This window comes from Tasmannia lanceolata, unplaced genomic scaffold (assembly GCF_043159265.1).
Source record: "Tasmannia lanceolata isolate RefF3 unplaced genomic scaffold, GAP_Taslan_0.1 ptg000018l, whole genome shotgun sequence".
In the NCBI taxonomy this organism is placed as follows: Eukaryota; Viridiplantae; Streptophyta; class Magnoliopsida; order Canellales; family Winteraceae; genus Tasmannia; species Tasmannia lanceolata.
The window spans coordinates 28,315,174-28,328,826 of record NW_027518695.1 but is presented as its reverse complement, the minus strand read 5'-3'; the positions used below and the strand labels follow the sequence as shown (position 1 = coordinate 28,328,826).

The 13,653-nt window shown below is 37.4% G+C and overlaps 1 protein-coding gene across 2 annotated transcripts in view; it reads right to left on the bottom strand.

Annotated features, from left to right (window-relative positions):
* The window catches only part of LOC143851367 (uncharacterized), a 39,442-nt gene extending 29,086 nt beyond the window's left edge, over positions 1–10,356 (bottom strand). For both annotated transcript variants that reach the window (XR_013236305.1, XM_077360770.1), the window contains exons 1-4: positions 9,926–10,356; positions 345–409; positions 200–255; positions 1–111 (exon numbers count right to left, since the gene is read on the bottom strand). Coding sequence is in view for 1 of the 2 variants with exons in the window: in XM_077360770.1 (XP_077216885.1) it covers positions 1–111; positions 200–255; positions 345–409; positions 9,926–10,094 (401 nt within the window). In the remaining variant the exon portion in view is untranslated. The remainder of the gene's footprint in view (positions 112–199; positions 256–344; positions 410–9,925) is intronic.
* Between the last annotated feature and the right edge of the window lie 3,297 nt (positions 10,357–13,653).

The following is a 13,653-nucleotide window of genomic DNA, read 5'->3' as shown; positions in this document are numbered from 1 at the left end:
CTTGGAGGATCATTAGATGCTTTCTTTGTCTTCCTGATCATGTTTAATATTGCCATCCTTTCCTTGGCAGATTTCGCAGGTGCAGGAAGTGGACGACATCTCGCAGTGCAACTGAAAGGCAAAGGAGATTTTGTCATTGAATTGTTCATGGGAAATTGAAGAAATAATAATAATTCAATGTTTAAAGAACTTAAAATACCGTGATGTTTGTCCCTTTAGTGAGTTTTGAAGTCTTAGGCTCCTCGCTGCCATGACCTGCACGATTTAAGACTCAAGATGTCATGAAGTTACATGAACAACAATATCATCCATTCACGTAGGACAAAGAGTGAGGCATAACATACCCGAAGTTCAAATTTTCTATGGAGAATATCAGGATCATCTTCTTCATCATGCTTTTGGTTGCATCCTGTAACACAATACCCCAGAAAGCACATCCATAAATTTCATATTTATAATTCAAGAGAAAGCATAAAACTCGAATAAAAGCATTCAAACATTTTAAAATCAGAGAGAGAATTTGAATGGAAGTTACATAGGAATAAGAAAGAGCGTTAGTAAACATGTGCAATCAGTTGAATTTAAGATAAAATCAGAAACTGCATACTGCATCAGTGCAACAGAGTTTCAAGATTCTCTCCAAAGAGATGAGAACGATTGCTCATGCATAAGGAATTACTATGCAGAAAAAGGTAAAAAGGGAAAAGATCAGGGAGAATTCAAAGATTATGTAATAGCTTACAGAGTTGAGGATTCAAATTTTGTCTGTGAACATGATGCCAAAGAGGATGAGTCTCTTGTGAACTATGATGAGACAAACGTCTATTGTGAGAAGGCTCAAGAAGCTGAAAGGAAGAGAAACAAGAACCAATCAAGCTGTCAAGGAAGAAGTTGAATGTGAAGATCAGGGAGAAATTTGGATTGATCAAGAGGAAATTAATTGCAAAGATCACGATCAAGTGGAAGAGGTGAAAGTATGTGGTGAATCAGCTCAAAGGGAAAATGAAGATACCAGAACAAAATTTGAATCTGAGGAATATGAAGCAGCTGCCCATATCGAGCCTAACAAAGCCTTGGAACAAGAAATTGAGGAAATGAGTGCAGCTATCTGTGCTTGAAATGTCCAAGCTCAAGAAAATGAGGAATTGAGCAATGGCCCAAGTTCCACCAGCAGGGAGGGAATCTGTAGATGATAGTACAGTGGGGATTGAAGATAATTCTTAGATTGAAATGTGCTGCATGGAAAGTCTAAGGAAGTGGAAGGTATTGGGAGTAGAGAACTTTAACATATGAAGCTCTGGCAGCTGCTGAAAATTCTGCTGCAGCTTCTCCTTTTAAGCTTGAGATGGGTCTAGATAACCAAAACTTTGAGGATTGCAGAGAACTTTCTAGGTTGAAAGCATTTGCTAGAACAAGTTCACAGAAAATTAGTGCGTTGGCATATCAAGTTTCTATCCTAAAATGTAGTCAACATTCCCCATACAAGCAGATCGTAGATCGTTTCACTGGATAAGCATGAAGAAGGAGAAAGTAAGGGAGAAAAGTCTTTTAACATAGCATCTAATGGTGAAGCCGATTCTTCAGCCAAATCAAGGGTTAGAAGGCTGGGTTTGGAGTGGTTTGATTTCCTCCTGCCGTAAATTGTATTTTTGTTTTTCTTGTATTTATTCCTTCTGTAATGTTTGTGCCTTTGTGGACCATCTTGGTTCCCTTTAATTCAATATATCACTATTTCAAAAAAAAAAAAAAAAATAGCTTCTAACGAGTTCTGCAACTTGGATACTGATTTGTTTTCAGGACACGATGTAGAAGAGAAAGTGGAAAATTTGGTTTACAAAAATATAGTAGTTGTTGGTTTAACAATGGTAGATGTGTCACCTGTTGAGAGTCATCGCGGACTCTCCACAGTGAAGGAGAGGATGGGTCGGCACGGATGCGGGCCGAGGCGGGCCCACATGGATCTTTCCTATTCTAAACTAGGACTTGTCAAGTTGGTAGTTAGAGTTGATTCTAAATTGGGTTTTGGAAACGAGTAGCTTTAGGATGTTGGATTGTTTTAGGAAACATAATTAGTTACTAATTTTGTTTTGGAAAAGGGTAGTATATAGAAATAGGGAAGTGGTTTAATAGGTTAGTTTCTTATTAGTGTCATGAAATATTCACGAAGATCTGTCATGCAATATCACAACTCGATGAAGAGTCCAAGATTTTAGAGACGGGGATGCAGAGGATTATAATCCGACGATTGAAGCCTCAGTACAGTGGTACGGTAAGATAGCGGAGTATCTTGCTACATTCGAAGGGTTGGAGTACAATAGGTTTGTGAAGTTTAGAAATGAACTTAGCATGACTTGCAGAGAGTCAGCAGTGAAGGGGAGTGATAAAAGTTATCGTTGACTCTCCATGGATGGAGTGTTTTTTGAGGGGGAGTGTTGATGTAGGTTCCATGGATGGAGTGGTGTATTGATGTCTTGTGTTGTCTTGTTGTTATCGTGTTATAGTCTTGTTGTTGTCTTGTGGGTAGTTGTTCCCCATGGAGTTCCTTGTTGGTGCTCCTTTGTTGGTGGTTGTTCTTCCTATTATGTTTTGTCATCGTCTTCGGGTTAGTGTAGTATCGTCCTCCTTGTTGAAGTGTTGTGAGGTTTCCTTAGTTGATTCATTGGTTGGTTGGTTAGTTTCTTTTTTGCATTATTAGTTGTTGGTTCTTCATGTTGCTAGTTGTTTCCTTCTGCTTAACGTTTGTTGGTGACTTAAGTTGATGTTCTTTCACCATGCTTCACGTTCTTGGTTAGTTGCTCCTTCTATTTGTTGATGGTTGGTTGGTTGGGTTGTTGGTTGGTTGGTTGGTTTGGTTGGTTGTTTGGTTGGTTTTTTGGTTGGTTTTTTGGTTGTTTGATTGGTTGGCTGGGTTGGTTGTGGTTGAGGTTGGCTGGGTTGGTTGTGGTTGCGGTTGGTTGGGTTGATCGTGGTTGAGATCATTGTTGTTGTGGTTGGTTGGTTCTTCGCGCTTGGTGTTATTGGTGGACTCGCTTTGCGAGTCCTGTTTGTTGATGCTTCTACATGTGTGTAGTTGCCTTGGATAATTTTGCGCATTCATTGTTGCTGTAGAGGTTTGCGTTGCAATCCACTTTATTGGTTCTTCTATATAGTGTGTGTAGTTGCTTTGCGCAGTTTTACGCATTCGTTGTCATTGTAGTGGTTTGCGTTGCAATCCACTTTGTTATTGTGGCTATAAGCCGGGTAGTTAGCGTTGCTCTCGGCCTTGTTTTTTTTTTTGTAGCTATATGCTCGGTCATTAGCGTTACTTTCAGCCTTGTTGTTGTTGGTGGCTATATACCAGGTCGTTAGCATTGCTTTCGGCCTTGTTGCTAGTAGTGGCTATATGCCCGGTCATTTGCGTTGAATTCGGCCTTATTGTTGTTTCTCCCAGGCGACGTGTTGTGTGGCCTTCTTTGGTTGGTTGTTTCCCAAGCGACGTGCTGTGTGGCCATCATTGGTTGGTTGTTGTTGTGGGCTGATTTTCTATCGCCCTGTTGTTGGTTGGTTGTTGGTCCTGGTTGGGCTTCTTCTTTGATATGATGTTCTCTTGATCTCTACTCGTGGTGCTTCGTCGTTGTTAGTGTGCGAGCCTTCGGTGTGCTTATTTTATTCTATGGATCGTTGTTGTTTCCTTGCCGAGGCCCTTTCGTTCGATCGTTATTGGTGTAGATTTGATAGCCGTGCTCTGAGGGGGAGGCTCTGTGTTGATCGCTCTGACAGTAATGCTAATTTAGGGGGAGCTCGTTGTTTTTGTGGCCGTTGAACTCGCTGTTGTACTAGTTGTGGCCATGGTCCTTTTTTGTTATGTTTTTTACTATGTATTCATCACACCAGCTTGACGGGGTGTGTTGTACCAAGCTGGCTATGTCTATGGGATTATTGTTTTTCTGTTGTATGGGTATTATAGTTGTTTGTTTTAGTTTTCTTTGTAGGAATCTGGAGTGTGGAGTTATACCGTATATACACTCCAGCTTGAGGGGGAGTGTTGAAGGGTATCTTAGTCATTATGTGTAGTGTGAGGGGTATTGTAGCCTTTGTACCATGTTTCCCTACTTTGGACCTATATATACATCATATTAATGGGTGGACTCCTAAGTGGAGAATCTCACCATCTTCACCCTCACACTTCTTCTTCCCCTCTAAACCCTAGCCACATTTCTAACATATATAAAAGGAGAGTGCAAAACGTGAAACAATGTGAGTGAGAAAAAAAACATGAATGTATTGAAGAGAAGTGTTGTACGGTTTGAGTCTTGGAATAGTATATTTAAGAGAACTCTCTCTCTTCCTCCCTCCTTTTGTGATTTGTGTTATTTGGGTTTTGCTTCTTTTGCTTTTGACCTTGTTTTCAAAAAACTTTGTGCTTTGATCAGTGTTTTATATGGAACATAAAGAAAGTGAAAATGTTGACATTACAGAATGTTTCAGAGAAGTGGCAATTGGAAATTCAAATATAGACCAGTTCTCCGCATTTGTTGATCCAGCATAGTATCAAAACGAACACAAAAAAGAATTTGATTTCTGCACAAGTTACTATTTTAAATAGTCCAGAGATTGCTAAAATACTAGAACGATACAAAATATAAGATGGGGATGCATGTAGGTTGTTGAGAAGATTTCTCGCAATCAAAGAATCCTGGGTTGACAATGTAAAATTCAGAACTCATTGGAAAACCGTAATTTGAAAGATAAAAGTGGATGTGATCAGCAGTGGTTCAATGAAATGTCCATTTCCACAGTAAAAGCTGAGAAAAGGCCAGCAGAGTTGAAATCAAGCCACTGAGACCAATCAAGAGTTTGAAACATTTTTTTCTCATAGGTCGAGAGCATGAAATATTGGCCAATAGTGACTGATATGAGGCAGAACACTCCAATTCTGAAAACGGAGCAGTTGAGCAACCATAAGGTCGGGTAATCGGCGACACCCATGTTGAGAAGGCAACCCTAGACAACTTGCATAGCAGTAGAAAGAGAGGAGGAGAGGGTTCACTTTTTCAACCATTGGTTGAAGGATTGAAAAGGTTTGGCAGATAGGTGCTGCACTATATTAAAACAAAGGGTTCATTATTTTGATGACATGTTGATTTCAGATGGATTGTTTTTTCTTACATCACTGCAAAACTGTTCATCAATATGGACAATCATTTTGTTGAAGACACAAGTGGAAGTGATTCAAGGGTCTAGCATGCATTGTCAACTTCATTTTTAAATATAGATAACACAAAATGATTGATTTTATATCGCAGGACATGCTCCTACTTTTAATTCCACAAAGAAAATGTCCAATCAAGTGAAAGCAATGACAGGTAGAATCAACCAACAATGACAGGTAGAATCAACCAACATATTGCCATGTTGTGCAACAATTTTACTTTACACAAGTTCAATTTTTGGAAAATCTATTAATTTAAATTTCAGTTTCAGTTATGGTTTCGGTCACCACAGCAATGGGACCTTTTAAGTTTCGGTTGGACATTTTGGTGGAAATCCTGTAAAATCGCCGAAACGTAGGCAAACAATTGCAAATGATAGAGTTTTAAAATGAAACTTCAGGAAATGCTACAATAAACACAAATACAAACTTAGCACATAAGAAATACAGATATAGATAATGTTTTAATAATATAAAATACCAAAAGACATGTGTTGTTGAGCAAGTCCGTTCAGTTTTGGTATTGTTTCGATGGGGATGGGGATGGAAACATATCAGTCATTTGTTTCATTGGAAATTTAAAAACATGTTACTAAATCCAACCAAGTAAAACAATGCCAAACATAATCACCAAAACCAACCTATGTTGTGTAAGGATTCAGCTTTAGATAAGTTTTGTGAGTAACGTGGTTCCAGAACCATCAAAATGAGTCAACTAGAACCAGCCACGACTATTTTAACTATATAAAAAAAAAGTTTCAAAAGCAAAGAAGCCTTTGAAAACCTTTAGGATTCAATCAATTTAAACAAAGAGATATGTGTTTTCGGAAACATGCATGTCAGATTTAAAAGGGCAGAAACAGTGTCGACCCAAGAAAAATAAATTGGAAGAAAATTTTCAGATCCAAGAAAAATTAAAAGGAAGAACCATTCAAGAAGTTGAATGTGAAGATGAAAAAGGCAAGAAAAAGGGAGGGCAAAACAGGCAAATATGGCAAAAAAACAACAACATGCAAATGAAAAAAAAAACTTACCGAGGCGTGTGGAAAAGGGTATTATATAGAAATAGGAAAGTGGTTTAATAGGTTAGTTTCTAATTAGTGTTTCGATAGTGTTTTTTTGGAAAGTAGAGGGGATTGTATAGCATGGGTAGTTTCAATACGTGTTTGAGTGCCTTTGCTTATATGCAGAGAGAGAGAGAGAGAGAGAGAACATGAATGAAATAATGAAGTGAGAGTAAACATGAAAAAGTGGAAAAAAGAGAGGAGTGTGAAACGTGAACTCTTTGTTATTATGTGTATGGTTGCTGCCATCAACAGTATTCAAGAAAAATTCTCCCTCTCTCCGCTCTTTCTCTTCCCTCTTCTCCTTTTGTTGTGATCTTTTGTGTTGTGGGTTTAGTGCTTCTGCTTGATCTTTGTTTTTAACAAGTGGTATCAAAGCTTTTGTGCTTTGATCTTGATTTTCTACATCAGCAAGCAAAGGTGAAACAGCTAGAGAAGTTGCACCAGTGATCATTGGACAGATTTTAGAATAGGAACATATTGGAAAAGAAAGGTTACTATTGTGTGTGGCTGTGTGTTCTGAAAAGGTCACGGTCCTAGCGGACATGGGTAATGGGAAGTGTTAATGGGCTTTTTAGTCTTTAAAAGTAGTTTTGATTTAGAAAGTGTGGTTTCTAATTAGTTTAAATGGGTTGGGCAAATCGAAAAAGAAACATGCTAATATGGTAGTTTATATTATTTTTATTTTACGGTTAGTTTTAAATGTAACTGTTGAAGGGTATTATAGTCATGGTTTTAAATTTCGATCGGATTTCGTCGGGACCGAAACGAAATTGCACCGAAACCGAAATTCCCGAAATGTACCAAATTTCGGTCGAAATTTCGGTGAAATAATAGATAAAATAATATTATTTTAATCCTTTACCAAATTTCGACCGAAATTTCGGTTTAAAAAATCGATATTTTGAGAGCTTTTACCAAATTTCGGCCGAAATTTTGGTTTTGGGAAAGACCGAAATTTCGCCCGAAACCGAAATTTAAAACCTGCGCAGCTGCGCTAGGAGTTATCTGCACATTAGTGGCTTATAAAGCCACCGATTGGTTCGTATGGTGGGTCCACCTTTGCGGGGTCCAAAAAAGCGACCAATTGGTGACTTTATAAGCCACTAATGCACAGGTAACTCCCTGCGCAGCTGCGCACGAACACTTTTCTCTCTCTCTCTCTCTCTCTCTCTCTCTCTATATATATATATATATATATATATATTATATGGGAGCTCCCTAAGGAGACTCCATATTCACTCTTCTTCTTCTTCCTTATCAACAATAACATGGTATAAGAGCTGATCCAATAAACAAAATTCAAAAAAGGAAGGAAACCTAGCCGCATCTCTCCACCTCTCCCGCATCTCTCTCCTTGTCGTAAAATCTTGCTAAGGAAACCTTGCCGTAAAACTCTCGCGCGCGCGCATCCCTTTCATTCACATACAAAGGGACTGCTCCTAGCATAAGCGGTAAAGAAGGAGGTAGACTCAAACAAAGTGACGTCGGTGGAAACAAATATCGGCGAAGTCGAGGACGGTAACTCCGATCACTTTTCTGGGTACGAAAGTAGCACAGAAAGACACAACGCTCCGCCCGAGGATCCAATTTATCTAGCCCTGGGGTAAGGGTGTGAACAAAGCAAACACAGCCAAAGACTCTTGAAACAATATGTGAGTGAGAGAAAAAGTGTTAATAGAGTATTGAAGAGAAGTGGTGTACGGTTTGAGTCTTGGAATAGTATATTCGAGGGAACTCTCTCTCTCTCTCTCTCTCTCTCTCTCTCTCTCTCTCTCTCTCTCTCTCTCTCTCTCTTTGTGATTTGTGTTATTTGAGTTTTGCTTCTTTTGCTTTTGATCTTGTTTTCAACAAGTAGTATCAAAGCTTTGTGCTTAGATCTATGCTTTCCACAGAACATAAAGAAAGTGAAAATGTTGAGGTTACGAAATGTTTCAAAGAAGTGGCAATTGCAAATTCAAATATAGACCAGTTCCTCTCAGCTGGATCAATGTTTCAAAGAAGTGCCAATTGCAAATTCAAATATAGATCAGTTCCACGCATTTGTTGATCAAGCATAGTATCAAAATGGACACAAAAAGAATTTGATTTCTGCACAAGTTACTAATTTAAATAGTCCAGAGACTGCTAAAATACTAGAACGATACAAAATAGAAGACGGTGATGCATGTAGGTTGTTGAGAAGATTTCTCACACTCAAAGAATCCTGGGTTGACAATGTAAAATTCAGAACTCATTAGAAAATTGTAATTTGGAAGATAAAAGTGGATGTGAACAGCAGTGGTTCAATGAAATGTCCATTTCCACAGTAAAATCTGAGAAAAGGCCAGCAGAGTTGAAATCAAGACACATACCAATTGAGAGTTTGAAACATTTTTTCTCATAGGTCGAGAGCTTGAAATATTGGCCAATAGTGACTGATATGAAAGAGAACACTCCAATTCTGAAGAGGGAGCAGTTGAGCAACCACAAGGTCGGGTAATCAACGACACCCATGTTGAGAAGGCAACCCAAGACAACTTGCATAGCAGTAGAAAGAGAGAGGAGGAGAGCGTTCACTTATTCAACCATTGGTTGAAGGATTGAAAAGGTTTGGCAGATAGGTGCTGCACTATACTAGAACAAAGGGTTCATTATTTTGATGACATGTTGATTTTAGATGGATTTGTTTTCTTACATCACTGCAAAACTGTTCATCAATATGGAAGTGATTTTGTTGAAGATACAAGTGGAAGTGATTCAAGGGTCTAGCATGCATTGCCAACTTCATTTTTAAATATGGATAACACAAAATGATTGATTTTATATCGCAGGACAATGAAGTGAAAGCAATGACAGGTAGAATCAACCAACACATTGACATGTTGTGCAACAATTGTACTTTAGACAAGTTCAATTTTTGGAATTACTTAAATTTCAGTTTCAGTTATGGTATCGGTCATCATGAAAATGGGACCTTTTCAGATTCGGTCGGACATTTCGGTGGAAATCCGCAGGCAAACAATTGAAAATGATAGAATTTTAACATGAAACTTCAGGAAATGCTACAATAAACACAAATACAAACTTACCACATAAGACAAATATCTATACATAATGTTTTAATAACATAAAATCCCAAAAGACATGTGTTGTCACGCAAGTCCGATAATTCAATACATACCATCTTTTTCACCTGTAATTCATATAAATATTTATACATAGTACAAACACCGCATTTCACATGCAATTCATAATGAGTCAACTAGAGCCAGCCACGACTATTTTAACTATATATAAAAAAAAAAGATTCAAAAGCAAAGAAACCTTTGAAAACCTTTAGGATTCAATCAATTGAAATTGCAATATTCTATCAAATTCAAACATAGCAACAAAAATTTGGGTTCAATAAACAGAAAATTGGGTTCAATAAACAGAGAGATAAGCATGCATGTCAGATTTAAAACAAATGTCTATACTCTATAGCAAGAATTGTCAAGAAGATGAAAAGGGCAGAAACAGAGTCGACCCAAGAAAAATTAAGTGGAAGAAAAGTTTCAGTTCCAAGAAAAATTAATTGGAAGAACCATTCAAGAACTTGAACGTGAAGATGAAAAAGACAAGAAAAAGGGGGGGAAACAGACAACAATGGCAAAAAAAAAACATGCAAATGAAAAAAAAAAAAACTTACCGAGGCGTGTGCAAAACCATTCTTTATCATCCTCAACGGATCGATCCGGGTTTGTTAAGTCGACGAACATTGGTGCAGAGAAATTTTCATAAAACTCGTCGAACTCAAATTCGTAAGTTTCATTTGGATTAAAGTGACAGAACTCTTCGTCATAGTGATCAAACTCCATTTCTGTCTGAGAGAGACAGATAGCAAGAAAGAGAGATAAAGAAGAGATTGCAAGAAAGAGGGATTAGAGAGAGAAACAGAAGAGATTAGAGAGAGAGAGAGAGAGAGAGAGAGAGAGAAAGAAGAGATTGCAAGAAAGAGGGATTAGAGAGAGAAACAGAAGAGATTAGAGAGAGAAAGAGAGGAGATTAGAGAGAGAAAGAGCAAGAGCAAGAGCAAGAAAGAGAGATTAGAGAGCGCGGAGAGCTGAGAGAGAGGGAGAATTAAGAATAGATTGAGAGTCGGTGTCTTTCTTTCCTCTCTCGCTGAAGGAATTTATTTATAGCTCTTTATTTCTATTGGTAAGTGATATATTCACCCCCCTCTTTTTTGACTTGGGGACATCCCCGTCTAGTGTATTTATGACTGTTCTTTTACACTAGAGAGGGCTGTCCCAAGTAACAAAAAAGGGTCAAATTTACCCTTTACCATATTATTAAAATCTACTGATAATAGCACTACTGTGCTTGATTAATTGCACGAACTAAGCTTGTCTTTTCTCTTTCAATTATGTTCTTTTTACTGTTATAAGATGTTTCAATAATAAAAGACAAGATAAGTTTCTGCCCTTATCAAAACATTGTAGTGCGAAAATCAATAGGCATATTAAAGGTTGGCGGCTTTCTTTTGACATTTCATGTTTTCTCTACTTCACACAAATAAAATCAAGACCGTTGATCTTGTTGATCCTCGTGAGCTGACCCACGTGACATCTAGTCCTATGCAGGCCTGTTTGGATTGCAGGAAAAACATTTCTCAAGAAATTTTTTCCTAGGTAATATTTTTTTGTTTCCACAGATTATGGGGAAATGATAAATTTTGAGTATAATCATTATAACTTTAAAGGTTCCTCCTCTGAACAAACGTTGAATTGTGGTTGTTCATGTCACTTTTATTTCTATGTAATAAAACAATGGAAAAGCAAAATGTTTTTCTTTTCCAAACTTTTCTTGAAATTTCATGGAATCAAAACAAGGAGCAGAGGAGGCCTGATGTGTCAAGAAGATATGATCATCCCACATAAGTGGAAACAATGGCGGTGGACCGGAACTGTGATCATAGTAGGGGTGCAGCTTGGGTCGGGTTCAACCCAATTTTGAGTCGGGTTCGGTTGGCATTTCCTCGGGTTGGGTTGGGTTGGGTTAGGGATGGCTTTTCCAAACCCGATTTAATTTCAAGTTGGGTTAGGGATGATGCCTTGGCAGCCCGACTCGACCGGCACCCGACCTTTGTCCTCTAATTTTATCTTGATTTTCTTTTTGTTATTGTATTTTTCTATCTGGCACGAACTAAACTTGTTTTTTCTTTTTTAACTACTTGCAGTCCTGTGCGATGCACGGGGCAACGAAAAATTATGTTCTTGAAATAATTTTTACTATAACTTAAGAGCAAAACAGCCCAGAATAGAATACCAGATGTTAAGGTGTAGAATTCCTTTTTTATAGGTGTAGATTGCGAAACATTAGTATAGAATTCCGTTTATAGATATAGATGAGAGATTTTAGCATCTATTTTCTCTTTAAGAGAAATGGAGTACACTAAAGAGGGAATATAGAACGATTTGTTTTTCTAGAAAGAACTTTTGGAATTCCAAAAGTGTAAAACGGTGTGCAACATCCCCTTAAAGCGTTTTTAAATTTCAGAATGCAGTGGGGGTGCCACCTGGCGCCACTCCAGCTTACCACATTCAGCTATATATATATAGGAAATTAAAACGGAAAACATTAAAAAAAGTGCCTAAATTCAAACCATAAGGTACGACACAACTGATTATGGGTGTAGACGGTTTTCATTAGGAAAGGAATTGGGAATTGTGTAACTAATATTAAAAAAGGGAAAATGATCAAAAAATGGGATTTTTAATTGAAAATCTCAAAAAATGGTTGAGTTGGCTAAATTCTTCGAAAGGGGTGAAACGCATCCCAAGGCATGTTTTAAGACAAAAATGCCCTTGAGTTGCTTGTCCCTCCAAGAAGGTAAGAAACGGATCCCAATGCATTTCACCTAACCTCTACCTTTTTACCTTCTTCTTCCCCACGCCAACTGATGAAACTCCATTGCCTGTTGTAAAACTCCATTGAAATTACATTGCAGACCGATGAAATTCCCCTTGAGAATATCTAGATTTTATTGGATCTCTTTATTTTATTTAGCTATGAAACCTAAGGTTCTCTAGTAGTCCATTGTCATACATTTGCTTAGGTTTAACATGTTCCTTACAATGCTATGGTGTATTGTCATAATCTTGTTTTGTTTGTTAGGGTTTTGTTATGGTTTTATTAGGCATTTGTTATTGTCATCATCCTCTTTACAATGCTATGATATATTTTCATCATCTCCCTATCTCTCTATTGCCCTCTATGTTTCTATTTAGAGTAAACCCGGATGAAACTCATGTCTATACAATTAGAAGCACTATTTAAATGTGTAGAAGCAATATTTTGTTCTCGGAACCACTATTGATATGTGGGAACCAGTATTTAGTCCTCTCAACCACTAAGTAGTGGTTCCAATGATTTGAATAGTGGTTCTGAATGTGGAAATACAGTGAGGACCCTATGTAGAAGATCAGAACCACTATTTAAACACTGAGGTAATCTATTTATACCGTCCTAACCACCATGTAGACCTCCAAATCACTATATAGTGGTTCCGACAGTATAAATAGTGAGAATAAAAGGTTATGCAATCAAAACCACTATAAAAAGTGACAATCAATGTATAAATAGGGGATTAAACACTCAGAACCAGTAATTATACGTAGGAACCACTATTTACCACTATATAGTAGTTCTGAGGTATAAATAGTGGTTCTGAGGTATAAATAAAGGTTCACACATTCTACTGGTATTTCATTTGATGTCAAAGTTGCAATGAATTTATGAACAATGGGTTAAATAGTTGTCTAAACACTCAGATCTTATGGTGGTTCATAGTTTAGATGGCCTAATACTTGTTCCTAGAGTTTAAATTGTGAGATTGACAAAGTTATTCACTCAAAACCGCTATAAAAAGTGAGAATGGGTGTATTTATAGGATTTTAAACACTCAAAACCACTAATTATACCTAGGAACCACTGCTTACCACTATGTAGTGATTTCGAGGTATAAATAGTGGTTCCATAGTAGAAATATTGCTTCACACAATCTAATGGTATTTCATTGGGTGTCAAAGTCGCAATGAATTTATGAACAATGGGTTAAATAGTTGTCTAAACACTCAGATCTTATGGTGGTTCATAGTTTAGATGGCCTAATACTTGTTCTGAGAGTTTAAATTGTGAGATTGAAAAATTATGCACTTAAAACACTATAAAAAGTGAGAATGAGTGTATTTATAGGGTTTTAAACACTCAGAACCACTAATTATACCTAGGAACCACTATTTACCACTATGTAGTGGTTCCGAGGTATAAATAGTGGTTTCGAGGTATAAATATTGGTCCATACATTCTGATAGTATTTTATTGGGTCTCAAAGTTGTCATGAATTTATACACAGTGGTTTAAACACTAAGAACC